This window comes from Gracilinanus agilis, chromosome 3 (genome assembly GCF_016433145.1).
Source record: "Gracilinanus agilis isolate LMUSP501 chromosome 3, AgileGrace, whole genome shotgun sequence".
Classification (NCBI taxonomy): domain Eukaryota; kingdom Metazoa; phylum Chordata; class Mammalia; order Didelphimorphia; family Didelphidae; genus Gracilinanus; species Gracilinanus agilis.
This window is the reverse complement of record NC_058132.1, coordinates 421,139,917-421,153,771: the sequence shown is the minus strand read 5'-3', so window position 1 is coordinate 421,153,771 and position 13,855 is coordinate 421,139,917. Positions and strand designations below refer to the sequence as shown.

Genomic DNA, 13,855 nt, shown 5'->3' with positions numbered 1-13,855 from the left:
TGATTATATCTGTATGCAAAAAGTAGAAGATAGATTTTTATGTCTTTTTCCTATGGCAGAAAAGTAATACTATGAATATGACATCCCAATATGAAATAAAAATTGAATCTCAACCAAAAGAACTGGAAAAACTAATTATAATAAGCCAGGGAAAAAATAATCCAAAAATGCAAATTAAAAATGTTAATCCTCAGCTTAATTCTCAACCAGGCTAATGATGTGAATAAATCTCCAAAGGGAGGCGGCTCTGCCAAAAGAAAGAAAACTAGACTTGTTATGGTTAAAAACTCATTTTAGCTGTGTGACTTTAGGTAGGTTAAAGTTCTTTATCTATAAAATGGGGCCATTAATAGCATCTACATCATATAATTCTTGTGAGGATATAGATATATGTAAAGTACTTAGGAGACCTTCATAAGCTATCTATTAACTATTTTATTATAAAGATTTGGAAAAAATAAAGAGTAGTAAGTTATTAATATTAGTACTCAGGTTAGTTCTCTTAATAAATTTTTTTTCCCCAACCTCTCCCTTCCCTCCCCACACCAAAGAAGGTATCATCTGGCAAAATATATAGATTATGTCTTTAGTGTTTCTAGTTTTCATTTCATTCTCTGGAGGTGAACATTCTTAAGTTAGTCTTCAAATATTAAATCTGTAGCTATATATAATGTTCTTTTGGTTCTACTTGTTATAACATATTTGCATATTGGTTACTGTTGTAAGAAAATGCTCAAATAAAACCAAAACCCTCAAATAAAAACATAAACAAACTAATGTGAAAATTAGTATGATTTAATCTGTATTCTGACTCCCAATAGATTTTTTTTTTTCTGGAGGTAGATAAAAATTCTCTGTCATAAGTCCTTCAGAATTATCTTTTCTTGTACCACAATAGTATTTCATCACTAATCTATGCCACAATTTTTTCAACCATTCCCCAACTGATAGACATCCCCTCACTTTTCAAGTTTTAAAAAAATTAATCTGCTCATCGTTTCTTATGGTGCAGTAGTAGTCCATCATAATCACATATCACAATTTGTTAAGCCATTCCACAATTGATGGACATGCCCTCAATTTCTTATTCTTGGCCACCACAAAGAGACCTGCTATAAATATTTTGGAACATACAAGTTCTTTTCCTTTTTCCCTGATCCCCTTGAGAGACAGTTTGCTGGGTCTAAGGACATACAGTTTTATAGACGATGGGCCTAATTCCAAATTGCTCTCCAAAATGGTTGGATCATTTCACAGCTCCACCAATAGTTCATCAGTGTCCCTACTCTTCCACATCCCCTCCAACATTTGTCATCTTGCCTTTTTGTCATTTTAGCTCATCTGATGGGAATGAGACGATAGCTCAGAATTGTTTTGGTTTGCATTTTCCTAACCAGTAGTGATTTGTAGCATTTTCTCATGTACTTACATCTCCTTTGATTTCTTCATCTGAAAACTGTCTGTTCATATCTTTTGTCCATTTATCAACTGGGCTCAAGTTAGTTTTTAATGATCCTAATAATGGGGAAACCTCAAAGGAATCTGAGGAGGAAGCTTGGTGCAATGGAACAAGTAGTATATTTTAGAGACAAAGGGCCTGACTTCGAATCCTGTCTCTAATGCTTATTATCAGTATAAATTTGGTTAAATCTCTTGGAGGATTGAATTTCCTTAACAAGGGATTAGACATGGTGATCTTGAATATCCCTTTAAATTCTAAATATGTGAGCCCATAAATAAAAAATTTACTTGAAATTAATTTGCATTATAATCTTCTAAAACCAGTTTCTCATTTTAAAATGAGAATTGCTTTCATTTACATCTCCTTAGTGCTTAAAAATATCACTTAAGCAGTATCTGACTTACTTTATTTTTACAACAAAGACATATTAAGGTAAACTAAATTAGAAACAAGCTCAAATGAACTAGAAAATACTTTCAAATGCTTTAGACAGAGCAGGCACTTTTCAATTTAATATTTTTATCCTTACTTCCCCCAAAATACAAGATATATTTAATTCACCAGTAAAGATGCACATATGAGATACTGGCACACACCAGAGCTTCATACTAATTATGGTCTGGTTTCTATTTTGCCCCACAGGGCATTAACTGAATGCACTTTGTGGAATATTATAAGCCACATAGCAGATCAGTTTTAGAGTTCAGGACCATTTTCTAGTACCATTCCCTTATGTTCATTATAATGTTAAAATCTGGGAGCAGTCTCAGTGGATTGAGAGCCAGGTCCATAGAGAGGAGGTCAATTCTGGCCTTGGACCTTAATTTCCAATGCCTATCCCTTATTGCTCTTCTGCCTTGGAACCAATACTTAGTACTTATTCTAAGACAGAAGGTAAGGGTTTAAAAAACAATGCTAACATCTAAAAATTCTTTTCTTGAAGTTAGGTGAGTTAAGTAGCCAATGGCAAATAATACAAACATTTGATGATAGGGCAAAAATCATTGGAAAGAATTCTTTTAGTAATTCTAGTAATTGATAATCAAAAGATATGAACAGGTAGCGCTCAAAGGAAGAAATCCTTGCTATTAATAGCTACAGAGAAAAAAAATCACAGTTGATTCTACCTCATGGCCATCAGATTGGCAAAGATGATAAAAAATGAAAATAACAAATACTGGAGGGACTGTGGAAAAAGTAGGCATATTTAAGATAATGTGGGCAGAAACTGGTCCAGTCATTCTAGAAAGCAATTTGGAATTTGGCCTGAAGAGTCACTAAACTGTGCATACTTTTTAATGCAGCTATACCAGCAGAAAGAGGAATATTTATAATAGTGTTTTTGTAGTGTCAAAGATATAGAAATTAGTCAATTAGAGAATGGCTGAACAAATCACAGTATATCAATGTAATAGAATATTATTATGACATAAGAAACAAAGAAAGAGATGGTTTCAGAGAAACCAGGGAAGACAATATGAATTGATGAGGAATAAAGTAAACAATATCAGTACACATAGTAAAGACAAACAATTCTGAAAAACTTAAGAACTTCTATTAGTGCAACAACCAACTACCATTCCAGTGATCCATCAGAGAATGGATTAAAGGTACAGAATTAAATTTACTTTTAGATATGACCAATGAGGAAATTTGTTTTATTTCACTATGTATATTTGTTACAAGGGCTTTGCTTTTGTTTTCAAAGTGAGAGAGGGGAGAAAAGTTTAACTTGGGGAAAAAAAATTCTCATATCTCAGTTTGTTTTCCTTGCCCTCAAAAATATCCACTCACCTTAAGTGTTCCTCTGTAATAGTTAGACACAGGGGCTACTTGGTCCATGTTCTTAATTCCAAAGTCATTCATCTTTAAAAAAAAAATTAAAACTTAAAAATAACTTACAACTTGGTCACATAAACACAATTCTAGAACTGTAAAAAAAATTTTAATTCAACATTCATTTAACAAACATTACATAATAAGCATTTTTAATTACGGTGTTAATAGTACTGTGTTCTATTCAGAACATATAATTCAAAAATACTTAAAGTTTTCACTTATTTGTTTTTTCTAATGCAGTTTAAGAGGAATACATTTCTTGCTATATGTGACAAAGAGGTAGTTTATTTAGTTTTTTTTTTAAATTTTAATAAAGGCCATTTCAATTGTATTTGGTAAGGCCAGTTAAAGACATTTTAGAAATGCGTTCTGCGTCTAGGAACTAAGTTAAAGGAGTTTCTGCCCTCTAAATTATTTGGAGGGAAGTTGCAAAAGGAGGGTTTTAAGACACTCAGAACCACTTTCAGGATCATTCTGGGTTCTCTCTTCTAATCTCAGATATGCTTACTTTACCCAAATTGAAAAAGTGGTCTGAGAGGTATGGGTAAATTCAATTCAATACCTTAAATAAATGTAAGACATCATATTAATTACTGGAAATGCAAAAAGGATATATGATATAGACCATGTCCTCAAAGAGTTGTAACACAAGTAAATGTCTCAAGGAAGAGTGTGACAGAGGCAATGGAGAAAGCTAGAAACTTTTTAGGAGTACTTAGGAGATTAGATTTAGATAGAAGGATAGATAAAAGTGGCACCTGAGTTGGTCCTAGAAGAGAAAGATTTCAGGAGGTAGAGATAAAGGAAAGTCAGACTAAGCTAATCTGGCTGTACTAAATATGCTGAAGGTCAGATTGTAAAATTTCTATTCAGTTATGAGGAAATGGATTCAAAGATAAATACATTTTTAAACTGCTGGCTTTGGTTGACGTTGGAATTATGACTTCAGGTGAAGATAAATCAGTCACTGGACTTTCTTCTAGACAGAGCTGTGGCTTCTGCTCTAGCTTTATAGTGCTTGTAAAGTGATTCATAAAAGTTTTGTTGGCTATAGCCTCTGGAGGCCAACTAGAAGTGGGAGGTGAGGCTTTCCTTAGGCCAAGATCAAGGAAGGAATGTGGGAAGGAAGCACAATGATAATAATTTACATTTGTATAATTCTTTAGTTTACATAGCCCTAGTATATATTTTGTAGACATATCTATATCCATATACACATATACAATTCATTTGATCCTTAAAACCCTCATGAAGTGAAGTTCAGAAAGATTAAGTGGCCAGTAATGGAGAGAGTCAGGAATTAAATCTAGGCCTTCCAAATTCAAATCTAATCCTTTTTAAATCTACACATGATTCTTAGGTCTTTTCTTTTCTCTTTTTACTCTAGTCCTAGTGATTTCATCAGATTTTAGGTTCAATTACTGTCTCTGTGATGATGGCATCCAAATCTATTTATCTTCACAAATCTCTTCTGAGTTCCAGTCCTGAGACACTACTTCCAGTCAGTTATTTAAAAATGAATAATCTGGGGGTAGCTAGGTAGCACAGTGGCTAGTGTACCAAGCCTAGAGTTGGGAGGACCAGGGTTCAAACTTGACCTCAATCTCTTGTTGTGTGACCCTAGGCAAGTCACTTAATCTTATTTGCTTAGCCCTTGCCCTTCTGTCTTAGAGTAGTTACTTCAAGAGAAAGTAATGGCTTAGAAAACCAAAACAAATAAAAAGACCCCAAACCAATGATCCATAGGTACTTCAAACTCAAGTGCAAAACAGAATTTATGGTGTTTTCCTAGACTCCCTCCTCTTCTGAACTTCTCTATTTTTAACTAGGGCACCACTATCCTATTTCTCCAGGCTGACATATCCTTTATTCCTCCCTCTCTCTAGAAATTCTATATAGTTCAACTTCCATGGTATCTCTCATGACTATCACCATGCTAGTACTCACAAAGTCACCAATCTAGTTCAGATCCTCATCACTTTCTGCCTAGCCTATTACAATGGTCTTCTAAATCATTTGGTTTCCCTGCTATAAGTTTCTCCTCTCTCCATTCTATCTGCCACACATCTGTCAACATAATATTGCTAATTGGAAGGTCTAACTATGTTACTACCTGGTTTATTGCTTTTAGGATTAACTAAAAACTTGTTTGGTATTTGAAACTCTTCACAATCTGGCTCCAGTCTATCTTTCCATATATATTACATATAACTTACTGTACCATCTAATCTTAGCCTTCTTCCTATTTCTCATATGCCATTCTAACTCTGGCCTCCTTGACTTTACACAAGATTTTGCCCAAGTGAAGGATATATCTCTACCTTACTCCTTATATTATCCAAGCTTCCTTCAAACTTGGCTCAAGATTCATTTCTTACATGAAGGCTTTCCTGATCCCCTCTGCTAATGCCTCTGCTATCTCCCAAATTACTTTGTATTTACTTGGTATATATGTTATATTGCATGTCTGTCTTGGCTGATGGGAGTCCATCACAAGAGGCAATATGAGAGCAGAGTAGAGCAATTCAGCAAGGTTTATTAGATGCTGCAAGGACAAAAAGGAGACATTCAAAGCTGAGAGAGCTAGCAAAGGGCCTCATTTGGGCAGGGGGAGACAGATTTTTATGGGTTTGGGAAAATTAATGATGCAGGACTTAGGTAATCTGGGATTTGTCTTATTTTCTGTTTCAGGGGGGAGTCCGCTGGTTCCTATGATTGTATAGTTCCAAACATGTACAGATAGTACAAGTCTAGAACATTACAGACAATACAGGTCTAGAACATTAATCCATCATGGATCTGTTGGTCATAGCATGAGAAGTAGCAGTTCTCTATGGAGTAGAACAACTGCTTTGTTCTGGAGTTCCAGCAGGTGCAAAGGAAGGGGTGGAGGTGGGAGGCTAACAGGGAAATGGGGGAAAGGGAAATTAGGCCTATCAAGACTCATTCCTGTTTTTTGCTTTATATATTTTTTTTAAAAATGAGGGTAGAAGATGGAGGAGAGGGTTTAGGAGAGGGGGGCCATAAATCCAAGGGGAAATGGGCATCATTCTTCCTTAAACTACTTCCTGCTGCAAATGGGTATTGTTCATCAATGTGTTTTTTTTCTTATGGTTCCTGGGCAAATCATTTAACCTCTCTGTGGCCAGAGATGACAAACTTAAATACAAACATAGGCCACTAAATCTTGGATCCCAGAAACTGCACATTCATTTAGAAAACTGTATGTTAACATTATCTGTGTTCTACTGTATTTTTATTTATTTTGTTAAATACTTCCCAAATGCATTTTAATCTGGTTCCTGCCTGCATGACAGTGTTGCTTGCTGAGTGTTTAACATCTCTGCTACAGGCAACTCTCCAAGAAGATGACAGTTTGCATTGGTAGATGAAGTTTTCTCACTAACCAATTCAATCACAGATCTAGTTCTTACCACTATATTTTGTATTTACTGCACAAAGCATGGAGTAAGTATATTGGTATACCCTAACTGAAGATATTATCATTGATCTTTCTCCTAAAACACAAAACACTTCTATGATGTTATGTGCTGTAATCTCTTGGTCTGGCACAGTGCCTGGTACATTGTAGGTGCTTAATAAATATCTACTGATTAATTGATTGATCTACACAAGGGTTTCAGCTCTAGACCATGTATTTCTAAAATTAGAGAATCAAATTCACTATGGTTCCATTGGTTACGATCACAGCCAGGAACTTTACTATTCCAACCAATCTTTTAAAAATGTGAGATCTGAAATTGTATAAGACTGTAACTTTGTTTATAATAGCTCACTGAAAATTTTAGTAAAATTATTTCACCAAACATTTCAATATACTTCTCCAAGAAGTATATCCTGATCACTCCAGTTATAAAAAATTTCTCTCCTCTGAACTATCAAAGTCATTTTTTATAGATATTAAATTTTGCTTAATTTTGTAGATTTGTGAACATATGTAGCTTTCCTAAAGAGACTAAATATAGTTTGCCAATGTAACCCATGGTCTTTTTGGATTGGTATGATCCATGAATGGAAGGTACACTGTACATCTTACAGGGATAATTTTTATCCCCTGCTCCCTACCTGCCCCTAATGTGAGAAGGCAATATGAGATTCAGCTAGGAAGAAGTGAGGAAGCTAAAGGTATCATTTTGAAACCAAGGATTAGCATTTTAGTGCAAGTAATTCAAAGTCACGTTTTCACTTTTGGATTTGTGAGGAGAGAGAGGAATAGTCACTGACTATCATGAGGCTAATCAACAACTAAGATGAGAAACACTGTGGCTATCTGATTCTGGTAAAGCAGATAGTTATGATGCATTTTCCTTGATCCCCTTTCCCTTCCCCCTTTTTTCTTCCTCCTACCCCAGAGAGATTGAGTTCTTGTTCCAAAGTTAACCTATTCTTAGAGTTATATTTACATCTTCTGTTTTATTACTATCACTGTAGGCTAGAAAAGGGATTGATCCTGGTCTTGGTTGTATACTTATTTCTTTATTTGTGAAGGGAAAATAAGAGGGAGGAGGTGGCAGGGGGAGTAGAGTATGAGAGAAACAGAGAAGATGGATCCCCTTCCCCTTTCAGGGAAGACTTTTCTTTCTAGGCATTGTTGAGTCATGCTCCACTTTTCATTGTTTTCCCACAGACATGCAAAGAAATTACTCCACAGTAAATAAAGAAAAGGTCCTAATGATGGGAGAAGAGAAATAGCTGGACAGGGCCAAATATACCCACATTCAAAGGTGGGGGTCAACTAGGAAGGAGGGGCTAGCTCTCTCTTCACTTTCCACCTAAAAGACCTCAAACTGTTATCACTTTGCTACATACAAATGGAAGAAGTATCTGTGCTGAATCCATAGAAGTATGAAAATGTGTCCCTTAGCATTTAGTACATCATTTCGCCCACAGCGTGTCACAAATTTAAGAATGAATAAAAGTGAATAGTTAAAATTGCAAATAGGTTTATAAAAGTGGTTGATTTCCAACCACTAAGAATTATTGTTAGCAGTATAAATCTACCATAAGTAATAATATTCTATCACTTTCTACTTCAAAGTTTTGGTAGATAGAGCTTCTACTACATTGAAGAACACTAATTGCTTATAATGCATTAGACATTAGTATATTCCTGTGGGCTACATAGCAATTATATACTACTTTAAGATTTGCAAAGTGCTGTAGTGCATTATCTCATTTGAGCCTGACCACAAAATTGTGAAAGATACCAAAGGTATTATTATTCCCATTTTACAGATGAGAAAATTAAGACTCAGAAATTAAATGACTTGCCCAAGTTCACATGGCCATGGACTTCAGAAATAAGATTCATTCAAATCTATCTGCATGTCTAGACCTACATATAGCATATTCTCATGGTTTTTAAAAAAAAAAAACTTTAAAAAATTTATTTCTCAACTTTTGTTCATAAGCAACATTATAATCAAACTATAAATGCTTTACTAGATGTGGACAATGGAGAACTAAAAGATGTGTCAAGTTACCAAAAATTTTAGGTCACAGAATTATAGAATTTGGAAGTTGGAAGGGATCTCAGTCAGCATCTACTTTATCTTACACATGAAAGGATTCTACACCTCCCCTCCCCATAACACATCTAATAAGTGGTTATGCGATCTCTAGTAGAAGGCCTCCTATTATTGTAAATTTGGAAAGCTTAAATTGTTGGGAAGTTTTGTTTTTCCTGACCATTCAATAAATCTAGTATTTTTTTCCAAACTACCCTTTCAAATACCTGAATAGAGTTATCATGTCTCCCTTGAATCTTTTTGTTTTCTTTTCTCTCATCAGGCTAAAAACATGCCTGATATATGACAAGTAATGAAGGGTAGCACTTCTCTGGACACTCTCCATTGTAGTATCTTGAATTGAACATGATACTTCCAAGGTTTCAATCATCAATAACCCATTGGCCACAGTTAAAAACAGTAGGATTTTACTTTGGGGCATCTTTCCACCATGAGATACACAGTACAAGCAAAATTTATCTCCAAATTTAAGAGATTTTGGCATTTGTTTTGTATAAATATTCTTATGCTACATGTAATTAAGCAGGAAAAATTCATAAAGGGGCTATTAAGATAGCTATTTTGAATGACAAGTATTTATTTGTATTCCCACCAGTTAGTTGTATGAACTGGGTAAATAAATATAACTTTCAATAAACATGCCAGATACCAGTTTCTCCCTCAGTCCCTTCCATGACCCCCAGGCTCTATAACTCACAAAAGTTTACTTTCTTTCAACAGGATTAATGGCTGTCCACTTGCTTTACCTGGAACCTCAAGTCCAGTTCACTGCCCAAAGAAGCTGGGCAAAACTTGGGCCTGAATTAATCAGTGTTTGAACCTGTCTGCCCTGCTTAGTTCCACCCACACTCCTACAGAGTTAGGTTAGAACAGAAGGGAGAGGCTAAGTGTAACCTAGCTCCATTGGAATGGAGATGCTGTGGCTTTGACTTTTTCATTAACTTAAAAGTCGTTTATACTATTCCATTTTAACTCCTTCCAATTTACTAATTTTTCTCTTTCTAAGAGCCACTCAATTCAGTTACCAGTACTTGAGTAAAGGCACCAGCCACTTCTTCAGGCTGGGAATGATAGCCTATGAATGGCATGAACCAGGTTATTTTGAGTGGGTGGAAAGAACTTGGGTGGTGTGTTTTCTTTTCAATAATGACACTTTTTAATGTTAGTCTGAGTTAAATTTCAGGGTAGAATGTTTTTCCAGTTAGGCTTTTATTCAAAACATTTCAGATGTCAATGCAGTAGATTATGTAAAGTTAAAAATGAAAAGTCCACTTTGAAGAAAGGAAGCAATTCATATAAATCCATATAAATTTATGTTATCTGTATTCTAAAAATTGACAGATCAATGCGATAAATCTCTTTAAGTGAAGTTTATTCACATTAATAATATTGTAACAAAGTAAAATGGAAATATGCTCTATAGACAAATATATTTTATTTTCATGGCTAGTCATTAATTTCACATAAACTTAAGGTATATATTATTGTTTCAAATTTCATTAGTAAAAATAAATGTTAATACTATATGTAATTGTATATTCAGGTATGGCAAAGAGTGTACTATCCAATATCATTTTTCCCCCTGTTTTAAAATGTAACTATTTTCAACTATTAACACATTTTATTTTCTTTTTTTTTGGAGAATAGGCAAAAGCAGTTATCAAGATAGCTACAAAAATTGGTTTATTTGATGATTCTTGATGTATGTTATATTTTAACAATCTATGTCAAGTAAAATAATTAATTTGATTAGGTATATGTCTGCCTGAAACTATTTCCTAGAACACTTTGAATTCTGCAGTTTTACAAAATTCATTAAGAACTAGACAATAAAGAATTCTATTTTGTAGTTAGTGATTATAGCTCTTTATGTAGGAGTGGTGGGCATCTTTTTCTCCTAGAACGTGCTAAAAGCAAGAAAAACACACCTCCAGATTCATCCTATCAGTCTGTAAAGCTGAGAAAAATCTCGCATAAAATCTAGCATAAGATGGATTTAATAATCCTTTCACCCCAACCAGCTCCCCCAAAAAGGGGGAGGAGAAAATGCAATCATAAATGTTAGCATTGGAAGGAATTCTAATCCAGATCTCACATTCTACAAAAAGAATGAAGGCCATTCAAAACAGTAAAGTCATCTTAATTCAAATATCTAGTGCTATTTCAGTAGTGACATTAACCATGATCTCCTGGTGAATTAGAATAAATAGCTTCCTTTCTTCAAAGTGGGCTTCTCATTTTTAAATTTAAAATGATTTTGGTATTTGCTATACTGGATTTGTATTAAATAGTGTGTGATATGTAAAAAAATTGGTATCCATTGTTAAATAATATGAAACCAACTCACTTCAGTTACTCCAACATTGAAGCTGTTTGCATTTTTAATGACTACCATGGTTAGTGTGTTATGAGACCTATGTTTTTTGGCTAGAGGGATAGTGAGGAAGGATACTGAAGTGTTTTGAAGGAAAGCCTAACTGGAAAAACACTCTATCTTGCAATCTGGCCCAGACTAAGATTTAAAAAGCCTCACAGTTGAAAAGAAAACTCTCCATTCATATGGACGACTCTAAAGAAAAACCTTGTGGTTTTGTCCAAGTACTGGGAGTTTAACCTAACGAATGGTTCTTAGATACAGAACAAAATTAGTAAATAAGAAAAGTTTAATTGGAATGGTAGAAATGCTTTCAAATTTACTAATTTACTTTTTCCGTGAACTTAACAGCCAACGCGATCTAACTTATCCCTTAGTCTAAGCTTCCTTCCCTAGTCAGCCTGTTCTCTGGGAGTGTGGGTGGAACTAAGCAGAGCAGACAGGTTCAGACACTGATTAACTCGGGCCCAGGTTTTGCTCAGCTTCTTTGGGCAATGACCTCCTGGAACCAAGTAAGCAAGGAAAAGTAAACTTTTATGAATGCTAAAGGCGCCAGCGCGGTGAAGGGGACCGAAAGAGGTTCTCTGGCATGTAGTATGTTTATGGAAAGTTATATTCGTTTAGTTCATTAAAAAACAAAATAAAATCTGGGGGTACAAAAAAAACCTGGCGTTGTGCCCCTCCCTAATCTGGGAAGCATTTTTCATCCTGTGACGTCATAGTAATGTCAGTGCTCAGATCCAGCCTACTTCTAAACAATAAGAGGGTCAGATGTTAAGAGTAGGGGCTGTTTTATTGGTTTTATTTCTATCTCTAGTGCTTAAAATTGTCAGGGACCGAATAGGGGCTTAATAAATGCTTGTTGAATAACTTAATGAATGTGTAAGGCCGATTCTATAAGAGCTCATTAATCGCTAAATCATTAAACCCTTAAATTTAACCTACTTTCATCTCTTACCAAAGTATTGCATTTTAGTGGAAAATTCCGGAGAAAAAGCAACTACCACATACATTTCTTGAAAATAAAACAGCAACACCCTTCCTCACAATACGGTTACTTTGTACATATCGCACAACAGGCCTAAAATCATTCCATTGCAATCCATTTATAGCCAGGCTATAGAGATCATAGATTCTCTCCCTATCTTAACCGCTCTCTTCATCTGAGCAGATTTTAGTATTATCTATATGGATAATATGGAAATAAAATATGGCAGCCCTCATTAAAAAAGAAAAGAAAATCCGAGGAAAACATTGTAAGTGCGACAAAGAGTAATGCCTCACTTATCCTTCCCAATCGGTCGATCAACAGGCAATTAAGCACTTACGATATGCCACGTACTGTGCTAAGCATTGGGGTTACAAAAAAAGGGGAATGATGCAGTCCCTGCCCTCAAGGAGCACACATTCTAATGGCGGAAGCACTGTACACACTATAAGCATACACGGTAGATGGAAGATAACCTCGAAGGCACAAGGCGGGGTGATATCAGGGAAGGCTTTTTAAAGAAGGAAACTAAGAAACCAAAAAACCCAGGAAAGTCAGGCTGGGGAGGTAGTGCATTCTAGGCACCAAGTCAGGAGGTGAAGAGTCATTATTTTAATATTCTGGCCACATATCATAACCTCTAGATTTTAAGTGTAATAAATTTCGGGTCCACCCTCATTTCATTATTTTTGGAGGGCCTTTGCAGCCTAGAGGGAGGCCTCTGAGACTAATTTACGCCACCTCTCCAGAAAATGCAGCAGTGAGGAAGGGTGGGGGAGGAGGGAAGGGGGAGGGAGGCGTAGGCGTTCCGGGAAAGCGCAGGCTACAGTGTAAGGGCCTGGGCCATTCCCTCCCGGGCACGGCTGGAAGTCGCGCTTCTTTCTGGCGGTCGGGAGTCGAGCGATTTCTAGTCTTGAAAAGCAAGAAACCCCCCACCACTATTACCTAACTTTCATTCCAGTAAGGTGGGGAGCTGGGCCCCGTTTATCTCCGACCTTTGTCTCCCAACACTTCGCTGCTCCGAGGTTGGGCGGAGAGGGGGAGGGGGTAGAGGGTCAGGGACTGCGGGCCACTGACCCGAGTACCTCAAAGCTTTTCCCGGACTCCAGCGGTTACCGTTTAAGACCTGGCCACGGGCTGACCCTTCCCCAGGCTCCAGCGCCCCTTCCCGCTAGCCCCTTTCTTTCCCAGGGCGTAATATCCTCCCTATCGTGGGGGAGGAAGGGAAGGGTGTACGGGACCCTTGCCCCGGGCAGGAATTTGTGGCGGATAGCGTCACTCACCTGGGCCGCGGCCGAGAGGTTCCAGCGCAGGCCGAGGTCCTCCAACCCCTGGCACCCCTGCCTCAAAACTGGGAGTTCCCCAGGAGCTAAGGAGTCACCACACAGCACAATCCGGGGACGGGCAAAGAACCAGCCAGTAAAAGGAAGGCAGGTTAGAAAAGGAAGGGAAGAGGTCCGTCCGCCTCTCGGTGTTGGACCTGAAATGGCAGCCCAGCCCCCAGTGCGCCGGGATCCGAGCTCAGTCGCCGTGGGAGGAAGTAACTCGATCGTCACCAACTCCTACGGATCTTCTGGGAGGGAGGGAGAACAGGAGGAGGAGCTCCGTGCTTCCGCCTCTTCCTCGTCTCCTTCCAGTTTCTT

General features: G+C 36.8%; 1 protein-coding gene across 1 annotated transcript in view; it reads right to left on the bottom strand.

The window, feature by feature from the left end:
- Positions 1-13,568, bottom strand: part of ETS2 (ETS proto-oncogene 2, transcription factor) — a 31,824-nt gene extending 18,256 nt beyond the window's left edge. The window contains exons 1-2 of the mRNA XM_044670299.1: positions 13,496-13,568; positions 3,257-3,328 (exon numbers count right to left, since the gene is read on the bottom strand). Of these exons, the coding sequence (XP_044526234.1) occupies positions 3,257-3,328 (72 nt within the window). The 5' untranslated portion in view covers positions 13,496-13,568. The remainder of the gene's footprint in view (positions 1-3,256; positions 3,329-13,495) is intronic.
- Between the last annotated feature and the right edge of the window lie 287 nt (positions 13,569-13,855).